Source organism: Cetorhinus maximus, chromosome 19 (assembly GCF_964194155.1).
Source record: "Cetorhinus maximus chromosome 19, sCetMax3.hap1.1, whole genome shotgun sequence".
Classification (NCBI taxonomy): Eukaryota; Metazoa; Chordata; class Chondrichthyes; order Lamniformes; family Cetorhinidae; genus Cetorhinus; species Cetorhinus maximus.
In genome coordinates, this window is record NC_135897.1 from 30,500,965 (window position 1) to 30,522,429 (window position 21,465).

The 21,465-nt window shown below is 42.3% G+C and overlaps 1 protein-coding gene across 1 annotated transcript in view; it reads right to left on the reverse strand.

The window, feature by feature from the left end:
• Positions 1 to 1,426: 1,426 nt before the first annotated feature.
• LOC144693710 (ubl carboxyl-terminal hydrolase 18-like) overlaps positions 1,427 to 21,465 on the reverse strand; it is a 54,251-nt gene continuing 34,212 nt past the window's right edge. Inside the window, exons 10-15 of the mRNA XM_078563635.1 lie at positions 16,454 to 16,549; positions 16,064 to 16,240; positions 14,308 to 14,439; positions 13,023 to 13,096; positions 9,247 to 9,298; positions 1,427 to 4,864 (exon numbers count right to left, since the gene is read on the reverse strand). Of these exons, the coding sequence (XP_078419761.1) occupies positions 9,256 to 9,298; positions 13,023 to 13,096; positions 14,308 to 14,439; positions 16,064 to 16,240; positions 16,454 to 16,549 (522 nt within the window). The 3' untranslated portion in view covers positions 1,427 to 4,864; positions 9,247 to 9,255. The remainder of the gene's footprint in view (positions 4,865 to 9,246; positions 9,299 to 13,022; positions 13,097 to 14,307; positions 14,440 to 16,063; positions 16,241 to 16,453; positions 16,550 to 21,465) is intronic.

A 21,465-nucleotide genomic window follows, 5' to 3' on the forward strand; every position in this document is an offset into this window, starting at 1 on the left:
AGCCCTCATGGGAAAGGTAATGTTTCAGTGAGATTTGTTGGCGTACAGTGTGACAAACATCTGGGTGGATTGTTGAAAAATCCGTGGAATCGTGTTTGCTCGCATGTAATTTATTGTGTAGTGTGGTGTGTTCAATCACAGTTCACATGTTAATTCACATGTGCCTCGTACTCTAACATTCAAGGTAAGCATAAGACAGATATTGTAAATTGTTATATCTTTCTGACTTTGTAAAGTTTATTTTTATTTGTTGCAAACTCATGGAATCTTGTGGCTTTATTCACTTACTAAGTGTCTTGAATCTCAAGCTTTGTCTACTTTAAACAAAACGTTATTGATCCCTAACCGGATCTTCACCCACAATTCAGGGGCTGGCCAAGGATCATAACAATACTAACAAGTCCATCAATTCTAGCTGCTACCTTAGTCCCGTACTTGTCTCTCAATCTTTGTTTTGCTTTCTGTAACATTACAATAAAATATGTGATAAAACCTGCTTGTTACTTCCTGGCTCGCTCGCCAAGAGAATTCTTCAATGTGATTGGCTGTTTATCCAGCTTGATGACATCACTGATGCTGGATCCTAGGAATCCCTTATAGCAGCCACAGAATTAATGTTGGAAAGGTGAAATCCATGGCACAGAGGTCACTCTTTCAGGGAAGCTTTCTTCCAAGTCAGCAACGTGCACTATTACTTCACTGTGGACTGCAAAATAGTGCACACCAACACAATATGATATATGCCTGGGAGGGGGTTATGCTTCCTTGAGAAATTCAGTACTTTAACTAAACTGTCACCATTTTAATAAATTAAGATTTTAAAATCTATGTGAAGTTGGTCACTATCTTGAATTGGGTATTTAGGGTTATCAGGGCAAAGGCATTTTTGTGAAATAGCTGAAAATGGACTAGGAAATAAGCATTTGTACTGAATATTTTGAGGTTGGCTTGAAAAATTGCTGGTAGCGTAATAAATTAATGTTTAATACTTTGGCTTAGTTTCAATATTGACATGTTATATTATACAACTGCGAAAAATATCCTTCAGATTTCACCAAAGAATCTTCTCAAAAAATTCCAGAATTTTCCACAAACATTTGCACAAGTGCTAGATCAATGAAAGAAAGTTTCTAATGCATGAATTAAAAAAAAAAAATTATTAGTTCCTGGGTTACAAGTGTCGTTGGTAAGGTCAGTATTTGTTACCCATCCTTAATTGCCCTTGAGAAGGGAAAAGTCAAGTGATGCCATATAAACAGTTGGAATGCATTGTAACATTTTGATTTGTCCTCACAAAATGGCAGAGTTACATCCATATCACCACTAAAGCAGAAATCACATTCAGATAGTAAAACTTTAGTCCATTGGCTGGTTGATTGTATCAATGAATGAAGATGAGTGAAAGAAGCGAAATGAGGAGAACGTGTCATTTTTGGAGATTTTATTACATTTGTTACATGTTCTAAGATACTACAAGCTGTAATAATATTTTCAATTTAACAATTGTACAATGCTAAAGTTAATTCCAATCTTCAATGTCTATCACACTATTACCCCCACCCACTCTCCTCATGGCTAGTGTTTGGCATAAATGGGGTGCTAATTGGTCCAGATTTTATATTTCATTCATCATTTTACAAAATAGGCTGTTGCTGAATTAATCTGTCTCGTGTGTACTTCAGTCATTAATATTAGTATTCTATTTGGACTCATATCCCTTTTGGGACAGGTTGCTATGTCAACTGAAAATAACACCTGCACTGTGCCAGCAGCAGAGTACAAGCTGGGAACATGCTATGATGGTTTGGCATTCACCAGCAGATATATATTTCTTTGAGAAAAGGTTGGACAGAAAGAGATCAAGTTGCAGCTTACTGTCTCTGGCAAATAAACTATTCCCCCAAAAGACAGAAACTAGCTGACAGAGTACAATCCAGCATAGAGTAATTTACAGTACCCATTCAGTCCATTGAGTCCATTATCTGATTCAAATCAAGGAAGTACAGAAAAATTTAATCTTACATCAGCAATTTATATTTATATAGGGCCTTTAATATAATAAAACGTCCCAAGTCACTTCAGAGGAGCATTGTAAAACAATTTATGACACCAAGTCACATAAGGAGATGTTTGGTCAGATGGCCAAAAGCTTGATCAAAGAGGTAGGTTTTAAGAATTGTCTTAAAGGAGGAAAATGAGGTAGTGAGGTGGAGGTGTTGGGGGGGGGGAATTCCAGAGCTTGGGGCCTAGATAATTGAAGGCACTGCCATCAATGGTAGGGAAATTATGACTAGCAATGCACAAGAGGCCAGAATTAGCATGCAGATATCTCACAGGGTTGTGAGGTTGAAGGAGATTACAAAGATAGGGAGGGGCAAGGCCAGGTATTTGAAAACATAGATGAGAATTTCAAGGTCAAGCTGTTGTTTGACCGGGAGCCAATGTTGGTCAGCGAGCACAGGGGTGACAGGGGAAAGGGACTTGCTACTGGTTAAGATACATGCAGCAGAGATTTGGATGACCTCAAATTTACTGAGGGTAGAATATGGGGGACCAGCCAGGAGTGCATTGAAATAGTCCAGTCTAGAGCAAATGATGGCAAGGGTTTCAGCAGCAAATGGGCCAAGTCAGGGGCAAAGTCATGGATGTTACGGAGGTGCAAAAAGGCTGTCGTAGTGATGGCACAAAATATGATGTCAGAATCTCACCTCTGGATAAATATGACATCAAGGTTGAGAACAGATCAGCTTAGTTTCAGACTGTTGCTAGGATGACAGATGGAGCTGGTAGTTAGGGAATTAAGTTTGGAGCAGGGACCGAAAACAAAGGCTTCAATCTTCCCAGTATTTTATTGGGGGAAATTTATGCTCATCCAGCATTGGTTGTTGGATAAGCAATCTGATAATTTAGCAACAGGGGAGGGCATGAGAGAGGTGCTGTGAGGTTGAGCTGGGTCTCACCAGCATGCATATGAAAACTAGCACTGTGCCTTCGGATGATGTTACCTAGGGGAAACATAGAGATGAGAAATAGGTGGGGGCAAGGATTGATCCATGGGGGACAATAGATGTAACAGTGCAGGAGCAGCAAGAGAAGACATTGCAAGTTATTCTCTGGCTATAATTAGAGAGATAAGTAGGAGACACATTAGAGCTCTCCCAATTAACTGGATGATAATGGACAGGTGTTGGAGGATGATGGTGTGCTCAACTGTGTCAAAGGCTACAGGCAGATCGAGAAGGACTATGAGGGAAAGTTTACTTTTGTCACATTAACATAGGACCATTTGTGACTTTGATAAGAGCTGTTTTGGTACTGTGACAGGGCAGAACCTTCATTTTCAATGATTTGCAATAACTACACCAAAAAAATACACCACAGCACAAAAAGTAAAAAAATGTAACCAACATTGATTTACTTAACTTCAAGTATTAGTGCTTAAATGTATTAATGTAAGTGTTTCACAGACCTGAATGAGATATTTTATAATGACAAAGTTTGTAAAAATCTATCCATTCTTTTCATGCAGTACTGCAATCCTTCTCAAAGCATGACTAAACGGCAATATTTTAGTGTTTGACCCATGATCAAACCTTTATTAAATAACAGTCATCGCCCAGAAGGTCATTTTTCATGTGTTAGGCTAAACAGTGATTATTGACTAGTGTGGCAGGGCATCAGAACCAAGTCCCACATCATTGTCCATACAAGCACTTCCTTCCAGCAAGGCTTATTGTAAAGCAGGTCAGCAATTGTACTCCCCCCTTCCCGTTATCTGAAAAGACTGAAGCCAATAGACTTTTCCAGTTCCATACACTCATTACAGACCATGAGCCATTAGGAGATTCTCTACTAAAGACATTTTGATACAACCCATTTTAGAATTTTAACACTTCATTCAGTTATTAAATGATTAAGGGAAAAAAACTAACAAGTCATGAACATCTGAAAATCTTTTGATATTTTGGTAGGAATAGATTTCCTTAAACTGCATCCTATTTCATCTTGAATCAATTCAGAATGGTTTTTATTATTAAAGGCAACTAAAAGTCTTGTAAATTTTGAATGTTCCTTTTACATTTTCAAGTTATATTACAGTCACAATTTATATTTGGAAAAAAGAATTTGAGAATCAGCTTGCTCTGAATTGTTTCTGTTGTGGACTTGATTTTCCAGACAGGTTTCTCAAAAGAATCAGTGAACTTTATTTACAGGGCTTCAGCAGCAATTACAGGCTTCCATCAAGATCCACACTTAGTCAAAAACTCCGCCCCTTAAGGTTCCCCTTGCTTAGAGCTGATTCGTTCACACTATCAGGTGATACTACACAGTAAAATAAGTCTTAAAGCTACAGTCATTACAGTTTCATTGGCATTTTTCCAACTCTTTGGTTAACGCAAATTATTTTTAATGAACCATTTCTTCAAAATTAGAAAATGTTTTGCATTTTGATTAGCATTCTGATTTGGTCTCATTTTCACCTGCACATTCATGAATTAATAAAAAAATATTAATGTCTACAAACAGGTAAAACATTTCATTGAAAATGAAGACTGAAAATCTATTGTAAAACTATAAAACCACAATTCAAAGAAGAATGAAGAAGGCTGTGGATGGACAGCAAGGTCTGCATTCCTACAGTGAAGGGAAAGGAGAGTCAATACCCCAAAAGGTCGATATTTACAAACTACGATAGATATCAAGGATGCAGAAGTAAAATATAAACTCTACATGCTATCCTATAGTTGGGTTTCATTTATTTGCAGCCGTACGAGTAATTTTCTGTTTCCCATGGTTATTCTCCCAGGGCAACACATGGTCAATGCTCCTGTGTTGCCTTTACACTGAATTTTTCGCATCAGTGCTGTAGAAAAATAGGAAGAGCACCGATGTTAAAAGTGAAGTAGAAATCCAATCATGCATGTCTAAGTGGTGCCATGCCATTCTTCAAATCTTCCTTTCCATTTAAAAACAAAGACTCTGGTGGCACAGGCAGCTGAATTCTAGTCTTCAATCGTTTTGAAAAGAGAAGACAGTCTTAAAAGGTAATAACTAACCAGAGAGGCTACCAATATTAATATGTAGAGGTTTTCCCATCACAGCTTCCCCTCATGCTAGAGTGCAATAAAATGACCAGCTCCCTATTTACATTATTTAAATTCCACTGATAGAAGTTTATTGGTGAAATGGCGGAGAAAATAAACAAATACTTTGTGTATGCCTTCACGGAGGAAAATATTAAAAGCCCTCCAGAAATAATGGAGAATCAAGGGACTAGTGTAAATGAGGAACTTCAAGATATTACTATTAGTAAAAATAGTAGTACGAGAAAAATAATGGGACTTAAAAGTAGATAAATCCCCTGGACATGATGATCTATATCCCAGAGTGTTGAAATGAGTGGCTGCGAAGATAGTGCATGCACTGGTGGTCACCTTTCAAAATTCTACAGCCTCTGGAATGATTCCTGCATACTGGAAGGTAGTAAATGTAACCCTAATATTTAAGAAAGGTGGGAGAAAGAAAACAGGGAACTACGGACCTGTTAGCCTAACATGAATCGTAGAGAAAAGGTTAGAATATATAATAAAGGATGTGATAACAGGGCACTTAGAAAATCATGGTAGGATTGGACAGAGTCAACATGATTTATGACAGGGAAATCATGTTTAACAAATCTGTGGAGCTTTTTGAGGATGTAACTAGCAGAATAGATAAGAGGGAACTGGTGGATGTGGTATATTTAGAATTTCAGAAAGCTTTTGATAAGGTTTTTTTATTATTCATTCACGGGACGTGGGCATCGTTGGCTGGGCCAGCATTTGTTGCCCGGGCCAGCATTTGTTGCCCGGGCCAGCATTTGTTGACCGGGCCAGCATTTGTTGCCCATCCCTAGTCTCCCTTGAGAAGTTGGTAGTGAGCTGCCTTCTTGAACTACTGCAGTCCATGTGGTGTAGGTACACCCACAGTGCTGTTAGGAAGGGAGTTCCAGGATTTTGACCCAGCGACAATGAAGGAATGGTGATATATTTCCAAGTCAGGATGGTGAGTGACTTGGAGGGGAACTTCCAGGTGGTGGCGTTTCCATTTATCTGCTGCCCTTGTGCTTCTAGATGGTAGTGGTCATTGGTTTTGAAGGTCCTGTCTAAGGAGCCTTGGTGAGTTTTAGCAATGCATCTTGTAGATGGTTCACTCTGCTGCTACTGTGCGTCGGTGGTGGAGGGAGTGAATGTTTGTGGATGTGGTGCCAATCAAGCGGGCTGCTTTGTCCTGGATGGTGTCAAGCTTCTTCAGTGTTGTGGGAGCTGCACTCATCCAGGCAAGTGGGGAGTATTCCATCACACCCCTGACTTGTGCCTTGTAGACGGTGGACAGGCTTTGGGGAGTCAGGAGGTGAGTTACTCATCACAGGATTCCTAGCCTCTGGCCTGCTCTTGTAGCCACAGTATTTATATTGCTAGTCCAGTTCAGTTTCTGGTCAATGATAATCCCAAGGAAGTTGATAGTGGGGGATTCAGTGATGGTAATGCCATTGAACATCAAGGGGTGATGGTTATATTCTCTCTTGTTGGTGATGGTCATTGCCTGGCAAATGTTACTTGCCACTTGTCAGCCCAAGCCTGAATATTGTCCAGGTCTTGCTGCATTTGTACATGGACTGCTTCAGTATCTGAGGAGTCGCGAATAGTACTGAACATTCATCAGCGAACATCCCCACTTCTGACCTTATGATGAAAGGAAGGACATTGCTGAAGGAACTGAAGATGGTTGGGCCAAGGACACTACCCTAAGGAACCCCTGCAGTGATGGCCTGGAGCTGAAATGACTGACCTCCAACAAACATAACCATCTTCCTTTATGCTAGGTATGACTCCAACCAGTGGAGAGTTTTCCCCCAATTCCCATTTAGACCAGTTTTGCCAGGGATTCTTGATGACACACTCGGTCAAATGCAGCATTGATGTCAAGGGCAGTCACTCTCACCTCACCTCTGGAATTCAGCTCTTTTGTCCATGTTTGAACCAAGGCTGAAATGAGGTCAGGAGCTGAGTGGCCCTGACGGAACCCAAACTGGGCGTCAGTGAACAGGTTATTGCTAAGCAAGTGCCACTTGATAGCACTGTTGATGACCCCTTCCATTACTTTACTGATGATTGAGAGTAGACTGATGGGGCGGTAATTGGCTGGGTTGGATTTGTCCAGCTTTTTGTGTACAGGACATGCTGGGGCAATTTTCCACATAGCCGGGTAAGATGCCAGTGTTGTAGCTGTACTGGAACAGCTTGGCTAGGGGTACGGCGAGTTCTGGAGGACAGGTCTTCAGTACTATTGCCGGAATATTGTCAGGCTCCATAGCCTTTGCACGATCCAGTATCTTCAGCCGTTTCTTAATTTCACGTGGAGTGAATCGAATTGGCTGAAGACTGGGATCTGTGATGCTGGGGACCTCCGGAGGAGGCCGAGATAGATCACCAATTGGCACTTCTGGCTGAAGAGTGTTGCAACATGGCCTTCAGCCTTATCTTTTGCACTGGTGTGCAGGGCTCCCAAGATGGGGATAGTTGTGGAGCCTTCTCCTCCAGTGAGTTGTTTAATTGTTCACCACCAGGTGAGTGAAAAAAAATCAGCACATGGGATTGGGGGTAATATATATGGGGGTAATAATGGATTGAGAACTGGTTAATGGACAGAAAACAGAGTAGGAATAAACGGGTCATTTTCAGGTTGGCAGGCTGTGAAAGGCGGGGTACCACAAAGATCAGTGCTTGGGCTCCAGCTATTCGCCATCTATATCAATGATTTGGATGTGGGGATTAAATGTAATATCTCCAAGTTTGCAGATGACACAAAACTAGGTGGAAGTGTGAGTTGTCAGGAGGATGCAAGCATGCTTCAAGGCAATTTGGAGAGGCTAAGTGAGTGGGCAACAATTTGGCAGATGGGATACAATGTGGAGAAATATGAGGTAATCCACTTTGGTAGGAAAAACAGAAGATGGCGAAAGGCTGGAAAGTGTTGAAATTCAAAGGGACTTGGTGTCCTTGTTTATGAGTCACATATCTAACATATAGCACTACAAGCAATTAAGAAAACAAATGGTATGTTGGCCTTTATTACATGAGGATTTGAGTATAGGAGTAAAGATATCTTACTGCAATTATATAGAGCCTTGGTAAGACCACACCTGATGTATTGTGTGCAGCTTTGGTCTGCTTACCCAAGGAAAGATATACTTGCCATAGAGGGAGTGTAATGAAGGTTCACCAAATTAATTCCTGGGGTGGAGGAATTGTTCCATGAGGAAAGATTAAATAGACTGGGCCTTTATTCTCTGGAGTTTAGAAGAATGAGAGGTCGTCTTATTGAAGTGCACAAAATTCTTATAGGGCTCAACAGGGTAGATGCAGGAAGGATGTTTCCCCTGGCTGGGGGTGTCTAGAACCAGGGGACACAGTCTCAGAATAAGGGGCAGGCCAATTAGGACTGACATGAGGAGGAATTTCTTCACTCAGAGGGTGGTGAATCTTTGGAATTCTCTGCTCCAGAGGGAAGTAGAAGGATCAGTCATTGAGTATGTTCAAGATTGAGATTGATAGATTTCTACATATTAAAAACATCAAGGAATAGGGGGATAGTGCAGGAAAATGGTGTTGAAATAGAAGAACAACCATGATCTCATTGAATAGTGAAGTGGACTCAAAGGGCTGAATGGCCTACTCCTGCTCCTATTTCTTATGTTCTTATGTAATCCCAGCACTCTAATAAAATTGTACATAGCTAGACTTGTAATGTGGAAATTGACTGAATGCACATATGTTTTACTCTATTCGCATTCTTAACACTTGTAGTTGGCACGTAATCAGTCAATGACCTACAATGCAGTTTAGAAAGAATCTCACAACAATGGATCAAATTTTAACCTGTTGGTGGAAACTGGGCAAGTTTGAGACAGATGCCCTTTTACACCTTGCTTGGTTTTATGCTCCAGATAAGTTAGGTTAAAACCAGGGCTAAAAATAATGTTCCATCACACTCAGATTTTGTTGGAGACACCTATAATTCTGCAACACCATAGTACTGATAATTATTGTGCTTTCATACTGTGACAAAAGCAATCATGTTATACCACACCTGCACCCAAGGTGGGTATAGAGGTGAAGAACACTACAGAATCTTTTACTCAGTGAAAATCTTATTAAAATGGCTTCAAACCAAGAATATTTCAATAAATAATGAATGACTAACCTGGAATGATCAATCCATTCTCTTATAAAAAAGAAGATAAGCTGTTCCCTCCCTAGGTAAAACGAAACTGTTAAACTTAGATAGCACATAGGAAGTCACATATATTTACATGCAGTCATAACCAATACATCAGTGTTACAAAGCTTCATCCAAATGTACAGGTAGGGATTTCTGCTGGTGGTAGCATGAAAAAGCACTAGTGTCAGCTTAGCAGTTTTACCACTCCATCCCATGCTGGCAATGAGAAGTTACCAATGGGACCTGATGGAATGAGTGGGTTTGGGGTAAAAAAAATAGAAAAGTGAGCACTTGTTACTCGGTTGTTCCACAAGTACCAGCCAACAGTTGGAGGCTAGTTTCTAAGACCACAATTGGCACTAAACCATGTGAGGTCCACCATGCCCACATCAACACTGGGGAAAACATGTGTGCAGCAAAATTGATCTGATAATGAGCGCCAGAAGTTCTGGACCTTTACGATTTGAAGATTATTTTCACCCTCTGTAGCAAGGCCAATTTGGCATTTGGCTAGCCTGAAAAATTAAATTGCACTTACTGCATATTCTTTTATTGAAACTATTTGTGTAAGAGTGTATTAGATACATTCTTACATTTGTAGGTCTGTTCTACCCTTCCTCAACATTTGTTGGCCTGTGATCACTCTCATAGATGGGTCCCAACTCTCTATATTGACAGCACCTTCACCAACTTTGATACAGGTAAGTTTTCAGTAACATATTCCAGATAATGAACAGAACAACATTTTGGTTAATTATTTCAGGTACAGGGATTATCCTAAACCTCCATAGATTATTTCTCTCATGATCTTCAAAACGCAATAGATTAATACAAAATTAGACCTCTTTTATTAAGATTAAATTATCAAGCAAATTGGTGTAACATAAATGAATAAATAATAATTGAAATCCTATCTAGCTCCTTGATAGGTGAACTATAAAACAGTTGCGGCCAAATGACTAAGTTAGTAATAAACGTCAGTTTATTATAAACAGTGTTTCTTTCCTTGAGATTCTTACCAGTGCAGCAGCTGTCTTGTCTGAACAACATTTCTGGAAGTTCAGAAGTGACTTTTCTAGATGCGAAAAGCTACAGTTTCTTTAATATCCCCCAAAACAGTTATGATTACGAATGTGTCCTGGATTATTTTGAAAACAGCTGGTTGTCATACAGATAACTGAACAAAACACACAGGCTGTGTTTGTTTGAAAGCAGCTGAGCTTGTCCCTGAGAGGAGACAATTGCAGACAGCTGATAAAACTTGCTGGATTTGTATTGTGTTAAATTTGGAGACAATACTAGCCAGTCGGGGTTAAACTGGACAACTGGATGAAAACAGAGGCAGGGATTATGACCTGTGATCCACCCATTCCTGTTCACTGCAATATAGCAGGATGCCAACTGTGCTGCCAGCTCACTTCCATGTTTGCTGCCCATACTGTTCATTGGCTACATGCTTCAGCAAGGGCCTCAGTTCCTGAATGCCAAGCACTACTTAAAGCTAACCTACCCCTCTTAAAGGGGAGGTGCATTCTGGCAGCTGCTGGTGTGGAGATCATTGGAATGGTGAGCTGTGTAAGAATCAGTAATGCTAACCATGGGAGAGAGCATGGGCGCAGCCACAGTGGGCTGAATGGCTTCTTTCTGCACCATAATAATTCTGTGATTCTGTGCATGCCCAAGGTTTCACAATGCTGCAACAGAGGTGGAAAATAAATTAAGTAGGTCCTGTACCTACCTAATGAAGGCCCCCCAGATACATGCTAAGAAAGCAGTGGGAAGACATAGTGGCAGAAGTCAATGCCAGGAATGATGATCTGGATACAGTGCAGGGAGAAGTTTAATGATCTCACATGAGTGGTCAAGGTCAATTCCCCTATCACTTATCTATCAGAAATCTCTATCAATCAGGACTTTTACCTAAAATTCAGTGCTTCACCTCATTCTCACACACTTAGTACTGTTGTAAGCCTTACAGCAACATCTCACAGCTTACACACATTGACAGCTATTCAATCATGACAGGTATCCAAACATATTGTACGATGTTCACTGGCAATCTCCTGTTTCTTGCAGAAGGTGGGGCACCACAGGAGGCAGCAGGAATTAATGGAAGTGGGATAGGCACTCCTGCATATTTTAATACCCATGGAAGAAAGGGCCTTTGCTAAGGCTGTGGCCTCAGTATGAATGAAGTGATTGAAGATAAGGGTACCTGCATACCTAATCCGCCTTCTCACATCCCACCTCTCCCTCACCCTCAATTTCTTCTGACTTACAAGCTGATGGTGTAAGCACACACTTGTTACTTTCTCCTCTCCCCTCACCACAACCCAATTTGTGTACCCTTTTCACCTCGGATATTCAAGACCTGGAACCTACTCAGACACTGGAGCAAGTGCAAGAGGAAAGTGAAGATGACAGGACACCATCACCCTTTGCAGCCACTAGCTCAGATAATGATACTGTGCTAAATTAGAGGATAGGATAAAGGTGGGATCTGCATGTGGTGAGACACCAGGCTCAGGTGCACTAGAAAGAGAGATCGTGGAGAGAGTACTGCAGGTGCCAGCTCACTGGAAAGCACATAAAAATGCTTCCTCTCTCCTCTAGCAGTTTCTCCTGCTCTGTGTGGTCTCTGCTCATTCTTCCCATTGTGCTCAATTCCAAGAGATGGCTCCACACATATCTGGAAACAACTACTTTGTTCACAAGCCTTTATGTCGTCAAAAAAGTATTTCAACATCAGCCACATTGCTCTCTGTGAATTACTGGAACTTTTAACAAGTATGGAACAGCAATGGAACAGCACCCAAAATGTGTAAAATTGCAGCAACAGCCAGAATAAATAATCCAGCAATAATCTGCAAATAAATTGCTGATCCTCTTCATAGTCCTGATGGAGGCATCCTCCATACTGTTTAACGTCATGTTCGGTTTTGTGTGATTAATAGAGGGCATGGGCTGGAACATGGAGCTCCAAAATGGAAGCGCTGACATCAAATTAACCTGCTCAGTACGCTGCCAGCGGTTGTTAGGTCTTGCAAAAACTCCTTTATAAATAGGGTGACCAGCTACATCCAGTTAGAAGTTGATGTACATGTCAAGGACACTATTGCTGTAGTTTAAGAAATGGGTGCTACTGAGTCCAATGTCACCCCAAAACTTTTAAACCTATGATTAATGATGATTAGGATACACGGCACAGAAAGAGACCATTTGGCCCAACCAGTGCATACCAGCGTTTGTGCTCCACTTGAGTTTCCTTCCATGTTTTCTCATCGAAATCGGTCATCATAACCATCTGTCCCCTTCTCCCTCATTTACTTGCCTAGCTTCGCATTAAATGCATCTATACTATTACTTCAGCCACTGGCTGGGGTAGCAACACACTCACCACATTTGGGGTAAAGAAGTTAAAGGAACCTCTACCAAGCTAAATGAAAAAAAAAGTTCATCTTTGTCACAAGTATTTGTTCACTATTATTTACAACCTTTATATAATATCTGCCTTTATCGTAACTCAGGTTTTTTTTCTGCATTCCCATTTCGGTACCTTTGTTTGAAAACAATTTGTGTGAATGCATTTTGCTTTAAAGCACAGCCTTTAAATATAATTTTCTTTCTTACTTTCCTAATCCTTTCTGTCTGAAATGGTAAAAAAATCAAAAATGTGATAATTTTAGCTTTACATTTTAATTTTGCACTCATCCCCCATACATTAAAAATGTTAATGGAATGTATTGCAGTAACCTTACATGTGAAATTCATTTTGATCAAGTGAAGAGCTGTTCAATGATCCAAATGTCTTTTTAACGTCTTCCCATGTTGCCTATCAGAACAGAGATAAACAGTATTCATAATTTAATTGAGATTTCACAATCTGAAAATCCAGGTACAGCAGCAATACTAGCTAACTAGCACCTTCTTTTGAGAGGCATGTATCTTGAAATGTTCATGTTGATTTCCTTATTTCTTGGGCAATGCAATGTAGATTCAAATGTCATGGCACTTGTGTGCCTTTTGTGACTGAATATCTATGTAGAAAAGTCATTGGGTTGAATTTTCTGCTGCTGCCAGTGGCGGGAATCGTGGCAAGTGGGGGGCACAAAATTTGGCATGATGGCAAAAGTCAGTTTCCTGCTGGCAGGAAATTAGTTTGGAATTTTGTTCTTCCGACTTTGGTGGCAGGTTGATTTCCGCACTGAAGTATGACGGGAACCACATCTGCATTCAGTTCCACCTCATGAATGCTCATTAAAAGGTCAACTCGCCAGAATTGTGTCCTCCCTCCAAATTAAGTGCCCCGCCAGCAGAAAATTAGAATAGCCTGTTTCCCAACCATAGATAAGCAGTAGGTACCTGGCGAGCTTCGCTTCATCAATGACCTCAAGGCACATCGACGCTTCTTTCACTGCTCCACTCTAGGTAGGCTGAAGACTATCCTGGGACAAGAGTTATATGACTGTGCGAGGAAGAGTCAGAGACAGTCCTGGGGCTAAGGTCACGCAGTCGGGGCATATTGAACAGGCTGTCTAAGGCTCAGGCCACACCATCAGGAGTATATTGAACAGACTGTCCTGGGGCTGTGCGGGTCATGTTAAAGGATTCTGTACGTCACAAATGTCTTGGTCCCAGTCTTGGGCAGAGGAAGTCCTGCCTCAGCAGTGACAGTCGTGAACAGCATGCTATGCAGGTTAGTCATCTAAGGAATTTGGTTCTAGGGGTTAGAGGCATGGTACTGTGAGGTAGATCGCACAGTCACAGTCAGGGGACACATCTGCATCCTATAAACTGGGAGTTGAAAAGTCATGAGGGGTTATTGGATGATCTCAATGTGGGGGGCAGGGGTGGGGGCATGGTTCCAGAAAGTCAAGGTACATGTACCTCGAGAAAGGAAGGGGTTAAGGTCGACAAAGCGCATGGGGACATCAACAATTCTCCATAGGCTGCATCCTATACAGAGGTAACTGTCTATAACCTGGACGATGGGATTGATATTTTAGTTTAAGTATTCTGTATCTTAAATATACCAGTACTTACACGCAGAACATGTTCATCATCGAATTGATACCAGTTCATTTCTTGAAAGTCCCTTATATAAGCATAATAATGCCCAAAGGATGTATTGCCCTTGTGCACAATCACAGACAGGAGTTTGTATTGCCATTTGTTCTGCAAAAGAGAAGTAATCAATTAGCAACAGCAGATTTATAATACCTTTAACATAAAGAAATGGCCAAAGCTACAACAGGCACAAAGAAAAGGGAGGCAGGATCAGGGCAGGAGAGAGTAAAAAGAGTGATCAAAGGTTGGTTGAAGAAATTGTCTTTGAACTCTGGGGAGAGAAAGGTAGCAAGCTGGATTTAGGAAGAGAATTCCAGAGAGGCCTCTACTGTCAATGGAGGGCAATTGCATAAAAAACTAGAATCAGGGAACGAGCATTGGGGAAAGCTGGAAGAGATCGCAGAGATACAATTTATGGATGAGGATAACAGTTTTGAATTTAACACTTTGAGGGAATGGAGCACCAGTTTAGGTCAACAAGGACGGGGGTGATGGATTCGTGGGACTTAGCGTGGAAGTGGTTATGTGTGGCTGGATTTTGAATAAGCTCGAGTTAATGGAGGGTGAGAAAAGCAGTTTGGATGTGACAAAGGCACATACAAGTGTTTTGCTAAAGTGTGAGAAGAGGCTGTGAGGTGGATGCAAGTGGTTTCACTGATGAGTAGGATGTGAGGCTTTAATTGTAGCTGGGGGTTGAATTGGATACCATGAATGCAAATGAGTGTGTCTGGAGAAGGAATAGATTAGGTGGCAGGGAATTTTGTGGTGGGAACCTAAGACGATGTATTATTGATTTTAAGCCAGAGGTAATTGTGACGGACCCAGGATTTTACGTTGTCAAGGAATCTAAAGGATGAAACCAGACAAGGGGTCACGAAGTTGTGGGGAGCTAGAATTAAGCTCAGTCAGTGTAAATGTCAAAGTTTAACCCATGCTTCTGGATATATCATGGAGATATGCCAAATGAGGTGGCTAAAATTTGATTCTTGAGGACTTTGGAGGTGATTGTACAAAGGAGAAAAGGGGAACCATAGCTGGAAAGCCAAGCCTTATTGTTACCATTCCTATGGTGATGGGCTGGGAGGGGGAAGGTCTGGTAATATATCAGATGAAGGCATTGGGGGAAGGAGAGCCTGACATCCGCACTGCATTCGGAGATAGCCAGGTAAACCCCAGCTGCTTCACAGCAGGTGCCCGGGGTGAGGAGGGTGTGAGTGTTGCGGGGATGGTTGGGGGGCTGGTGGAGCTCTTCTTTGGCTGCTTCATACCCCGCAGAGGAGACCCCTGGAGGCAATGACCTCCTCCATGATTACAGTACCATTGCTTGAAGATGAACGCCTCCTGATCACTGGGGCCTGCCTGCCTGGCTCTTCAGAATAAACTTAACTTGGCTTTGAGGGTGCCTCGTTCATCCTTCATCCTGCAGCATCAGCAGCATCCATGTGTAATGATGGGTCTATGGAGGTTGCAGTGCTGCTGGCCCTCTGATTGGGCTAGGAGGTGGGTCACTATACTTAGCTAGACGGTGATCCCGGCAACAGCCTGTTTATTGGTAAAATAAGCTACGGTTCTACCACCAGCCCTTGTGGGGTTGGATCCAGCTTGGAGTCCCGGCAATGCGACTTCTCAACCTGAGAACCGTATTTGGATAGGTAACAATGGAAGGGCAGTTACTCAGAGCTGAATAATGGAAGAAAAGCAGTGGAAAAGTCACACACACACACACACACACCTCTGCGTAATAACTCATCCTTTGGCTGTCATGTCCTTCAGTGAAACTTTCAGAATATAACTCGTCTTGAAATTCCATAAAATCATTGCTTTTGACTGCTTTTCTCATGTCTGGTGCAAGGTCAAAGCGTTTTAACTGTAGGCATAGGATTTGTGGATAAGAACACACTCTGTAGCTCTGTTGAAGAAAAGGTTATAATCAGGTAATATCAAATTAGCATTTTAAAGAATTTTCATGCTGTACTGAATATCATAGAATTAAAAACAAATCTAGTTGTGAGTTATATGGTACATTATTACTTTGGTAATACAGAAATGGCAAATACCATATTGATTATTTGACACAAGAACGATAAATCTTCCAAATCTGATTTGGTAGGTCAGTTCCTACCTGCAGTGTTGCTGTCTTTTCCCCACATTTGTCACAGTGACTCTTGTTATCACCATCTAAGCATTGGCATTTAAAGAAGCTTTTGAGGGAATTCTCCTGGTTAAATATAAAAGTTCTCAATGTTAAACCAGAGAAAAAAAAGATCCAGTTTACTTATTTTGAATGGGGGTTAAAGAAATCGAATTTCAAAAATATTATGGATGGGGAAGGCAATGGCTAACATTTTACATTTCCAAGAGAATAATTCCCAGATATTACTCCTTCCCTGGTCAGTTCGAAGTTAGACCAGACAGTTGGGCTTTTGATAGTTATGTCTATAAATTTCTAACATCAAAGCCTGAGATCAAAAATTCTATTTATTAAAAAAAAAAGAAATCTATTTTTTCACCACATACATTTGTCTCAATATTTAGTGGCACTTTGTATTAAGTAAAAGTTTTGAAAGAATTTTCATCAGCAGTGTTTGGAGAAATGCCTTTGTACACTGCTGCCCCTTGTATACTGTGGCTTGCCACTGTCGTGTCATCACTGATGCCATCTTGGCTGCTTTTGCTGCCAATGCGGTGAATGCGCAGTTGTACAGCTTCACTCCGTGACATCGTTGCGAGCGACGGAGATTAGAACTCTGCTCTGCTTGTTCCCCCTAACTCAGTGTGATACTCATCCTCTCCGTTTAGTTTCTTGTTTCTTTTTTAAGCAAAATTCAAACCCACAGCAATCCAAATGAGAACTGAAACCAAAGAACAAAATTAAGTAAATAATCCTAGAGAGTGGGTTTTGGAACCAGAAAGGGCTATTTCATTCAGAACAAAATACAATAACCAATTTCGTCTAGGTAATTTCCTTTATCTTTTTCTGTGGCATACTTTCAGATCTATTATATACCAACTCTGGCAGCTAACTCATCAATATCTGAAACATTTTGCTATTCTCTGCAATGACTTGTTTTTTTTGTAATATAAAGTTAAATACAATCCACTGTTTTCTTGCACTACACGGACAAGTGCACAGACGGATGTTGGTGGCCATCTTGCATTGGCAGAAGACTCAGTGGCGAAACAAAGGGAGGAATCATCCAGTCTCATTGGCAACGGGCTTCATTGCAGGCGTGAGCAGACAATGAGGCGAGAAGGCCAAAGATCGGTTACGCACCGTCATTTATTTTTATTCGTTCAAGGTATGTGAGCTTCGCTGGCTGGACCAGCATTTACTGCCCATCCCTAATTGCCCTCAAGAAGGTGGTGGTGAGCTGCCTTCTTGAACCGCTGCAGTCCATGTGGTGTAGGTGCACCCACAGTGTTGTTATAGAGGGAGTTCCAGGATTTGACCCAGCAACAGTGAAAGAACGGCGATATTTTTCCAAGCAAGGATGGTGAGTGACTTGGAGGGGAACTTCCAGGTGCTGGTGTTCCCATGTATCTACTACCCTTGTCCTTCTAGATAATAGTAGTCATGGGTCTGGAAGGTGCTGCCTAAGGAGCCTTGGTAAATTCCTGCAGTGCATCTTGTAGATGGTACACACTGCTGCTACTGTGCATTGGTGGTGCAGGGAGTGAATGCTTGTGGATGTGGTGCCAATCAAGCGGGCTGCTTTGTCCTGGATGGTGTCAAGCTTCTTGAGTGTTGTTGGAGCAGCATTTATCCAGACAAGGGGTGAGTACTCCATCACACCCCTAACTTGTGCCTTCTAGATTGTAGACAGGCCTTGGGGAGTCAGGAGGTGAGTTACTCGCTGTAGGATTCCTAGCCTCTGACCTGCTCTTGTAGCCATAGTATTTATATGGCTAGTCCAGTTCAGTTTCTGGTCAATGGTAACCCCCTGGATGTTCATAGTGGGGGATTCAGTGATGGTAATGCCATTGAACATCAAGGGGTGATGGTTAGATTCTCTCATGGTCATTGCCAGGCACTTATGTGGTGCAAATGTTACTTGCTACTTGTCAGCCAAGCTTGGACATTGTCCAGGTCTTGCTGCATTTGGACATGGATTGCTTCAGTATCTGAGGAGTTGCGAATGGTGCTGATTATTATGGAATCATCAACGAATATTCTAACCTTATGATGGAAGGAAAGTCATTGACGAAGAGGCTGAAGATGGTTGGGCTGAGGACACCACCCTAAGGAATTCCTACAGTGATGTCCTGGAGCTGAGATGACTGACCTCCAACAACCACAACTATCTTCTTTTGTGTTAGGTATGACTCCAACCAGTGGAGAGTTTTCCCCCCGCTCCCCGATTCCCGTTGACTCCAGTTTTGCTCGGGCTCCTTAATGCCACACTCAGTCAACCAGGTGTCAAGGGCAGTCACTCTCAGCTCACCTCTGGAGTTCAGCTCTTTTGTCCATGTTTTAACCAAGGCTGTAATGAGGTCAGGAGTAGCCCTGGCGGAACCCAAACTGAGCGTCAGTGAGCAGGTTATTTCTAAGCAAGAGCTGCTTGATAGCACTGTTGATGACCCCTTCCATCACTTTACTGATGATGGAGAGTAGACTGATGGGGTGGTAATTGGCCAGGTTGGATTTATCCTGCTTTTTGTGTACAGGAGATTCCTGGGCAATTTTCCACATTGCTGGGTAGATGCCAATGCTGTAGCCATACTGGAACAGCTTGGCTACGGGTGCGGCAAGTTCTGGAGCACAAGTCTTCAGTACTATTGCCGGAATATTGTCAGGGCCCATAGCCTTTGCAGTATCCAGTGCCTTCAGCCGTTTTTTGATTTCAAGTGGAGTGAATCCAGTCTGTGGTCATTTGCTCTGCCCATCAATAGCGGGCCATGTTTCCTACCACCACACATCGGGAATCTAATTTCAATACTTCAGTATCTCATTATTAGCCCCGCTCACCGGAATCATCCACCCCACGCTGGACCACCCGGGCATTGATGAGTTTCACAACTGTACATAAGCAACGTGCACCTGGCGAGCTGCACTCTGCTTGGTATTATGAGATTTCTTTGCCTACCTTGCTTTGGGCAGCACTTGTGGTCATCAGCGCCAGGCTTTGCAGGCAGCAGCACAGCACTTTTAGGAGGGTTCATGGGTAGGAGCCTACCAGACAAGCCGTAAGGCGGGGTGGCTTTTCAATGGCTGCAGGGCTAGGGCTTGCTTGGGGAATGGGGAGAAGTGGCTTCAGGCGAGGGAAGAGGCTGCAGGGTGAGGGCTGTACTGGGGAAGGGGGTTATCCCAGGGTGTGTGTGGGGGACACAATTTGAACTGTGTAAGTGGCCTCAAGATGGTGAGGGCTGAAGAGGCAGTCTCCAGAGGAGATGAGGCCAGATGGAGATGTGAGGGTGTGTGAGAGAGAGTGAGAGGTGATGTCCCTTGAGCTGGCAGTGAGCGAGATGCCAGTGAATGTGTAATGGCCTTGTGAGTGTGTGAGTTTAGAGTGATGAGATGGTGCCTTACCCAGGCAGCATAGATGAGAAGATTCATCCTCTTTCTGCACTGGATTGCCAACCTCTTCTGTGCAGCATTGGCACTGACCACCACTGCCACTGCCTCCCATGCTGGAGTGGTGAGATTGTTGGACCTCCTGCGGCCAGAGAGGGGGTGGAGGACATCACAGTGGGCCTCCAAAAGACATTCCAATAACAGGTCACTGAACTCTTCTTGGCTTTCAATGGAGCAGTCCTGAGCTGCAAGCATTGAGAACTGTGTGCACGGCTGCAGTTTAGATATGGCACCCAGAGTGAGGAAACGGTGAGGTAATGGCGGTGCCCACAACAACGGTGAGGTGATTCAGAGGCTGCTCAGCAGCGAGACGGCATGTTTCCTGTGCCTGTATAATTAATGACGTGGGAAGCAAACAATATGATGTGAAAGGTAAAAAGTCATTTTTCACGCCCGCTTACCGTATTTAGTACAAATCTGGGACAATTCTGCCCAAAGGTTTTGCGCAGAAGCCATTTTTATCCACCACATGAATAATTAAAACTTCAGTCTGGAACTTTGTATATGACATTGACTGCTGGGTGAGCCAAATGGCTTTGAATATTCTAGTACCAGCTCCTACAGAGCTGAAGAGAGATTTGAAAATAAATCGGAAATTCTTCCAGTCTCGATGGCAGAACTGTGAAATTGCTCCAGAGTTAAACAAGAAACCTGAACGAATAAGAATAGCAATTCTGTTAGCAGATCACAGAATCAAAGAATCTTTACAGTGCAGAAGGAAGCCATTTGGCCCATCGAGTCTGCACTGGCTCACTGAAAGAGCATTCTACCTAGTCCCACTCCCCTGACCTATCCCATTAACTTTGCACATTTTTTCTTTTCAGATAGTCATCCAATTCCCTTCTGAATACCTCGATTGTACCTGCCTTCACCACCCTCTCAGGAAGTCTGTTCCAGACTCCACCAACCTCTGGGTGAAAAAAGTCTTGTAAATTTTTGGAGGCCTTGAAGATCCACTTTGAGCCATCTAATTATGTTATTTATGAATACTGTGTGTTCAACACCAGGGCTCAGGAAAAGGGGGAGAATATTGATCAGTATGAGACTGCACTGGGACGCCGAGCTGAATCTTGTGAGTTTGAGCAACTGTAGGGTGATCTGATCAGAAATAGAATTGTCTTAGGAACAAGAGATCCTGCCATGCAAGCATGTCAGCTGAGAGAAGAGAAAGTTGCTCTCAAGAAATATATTGACATGTGCAGAAGATCTGAAGTGGCCAATCATCAGCTGAAGAGTATTGATGTGAGAACTGATGAGGCTTTGCAGTCTGCAGAGAGGCCGTTCAGACCTTCCAAGCACAAGACAATGGAGAAAAGGAAGAACTATTTATAGAAGGGCCAGCAGAAAGATCAAGGCCAGAGGACTGGATGTAAATATTGCAAACGACACCACACAAAAGAAAGTGAAGTATGTTCAGCATAGGGAAAGCAGCGCTCTAACTGCAAGAAGCGGAATCACTTTGCATGTTAGTGTTTTGCCAGAAAAAAGAAAAGCAAGCCTACAAAGATGGTTGTAGGGATGTCAGACAATGATTCTGACAAATCACTCTACATCCTAGACCA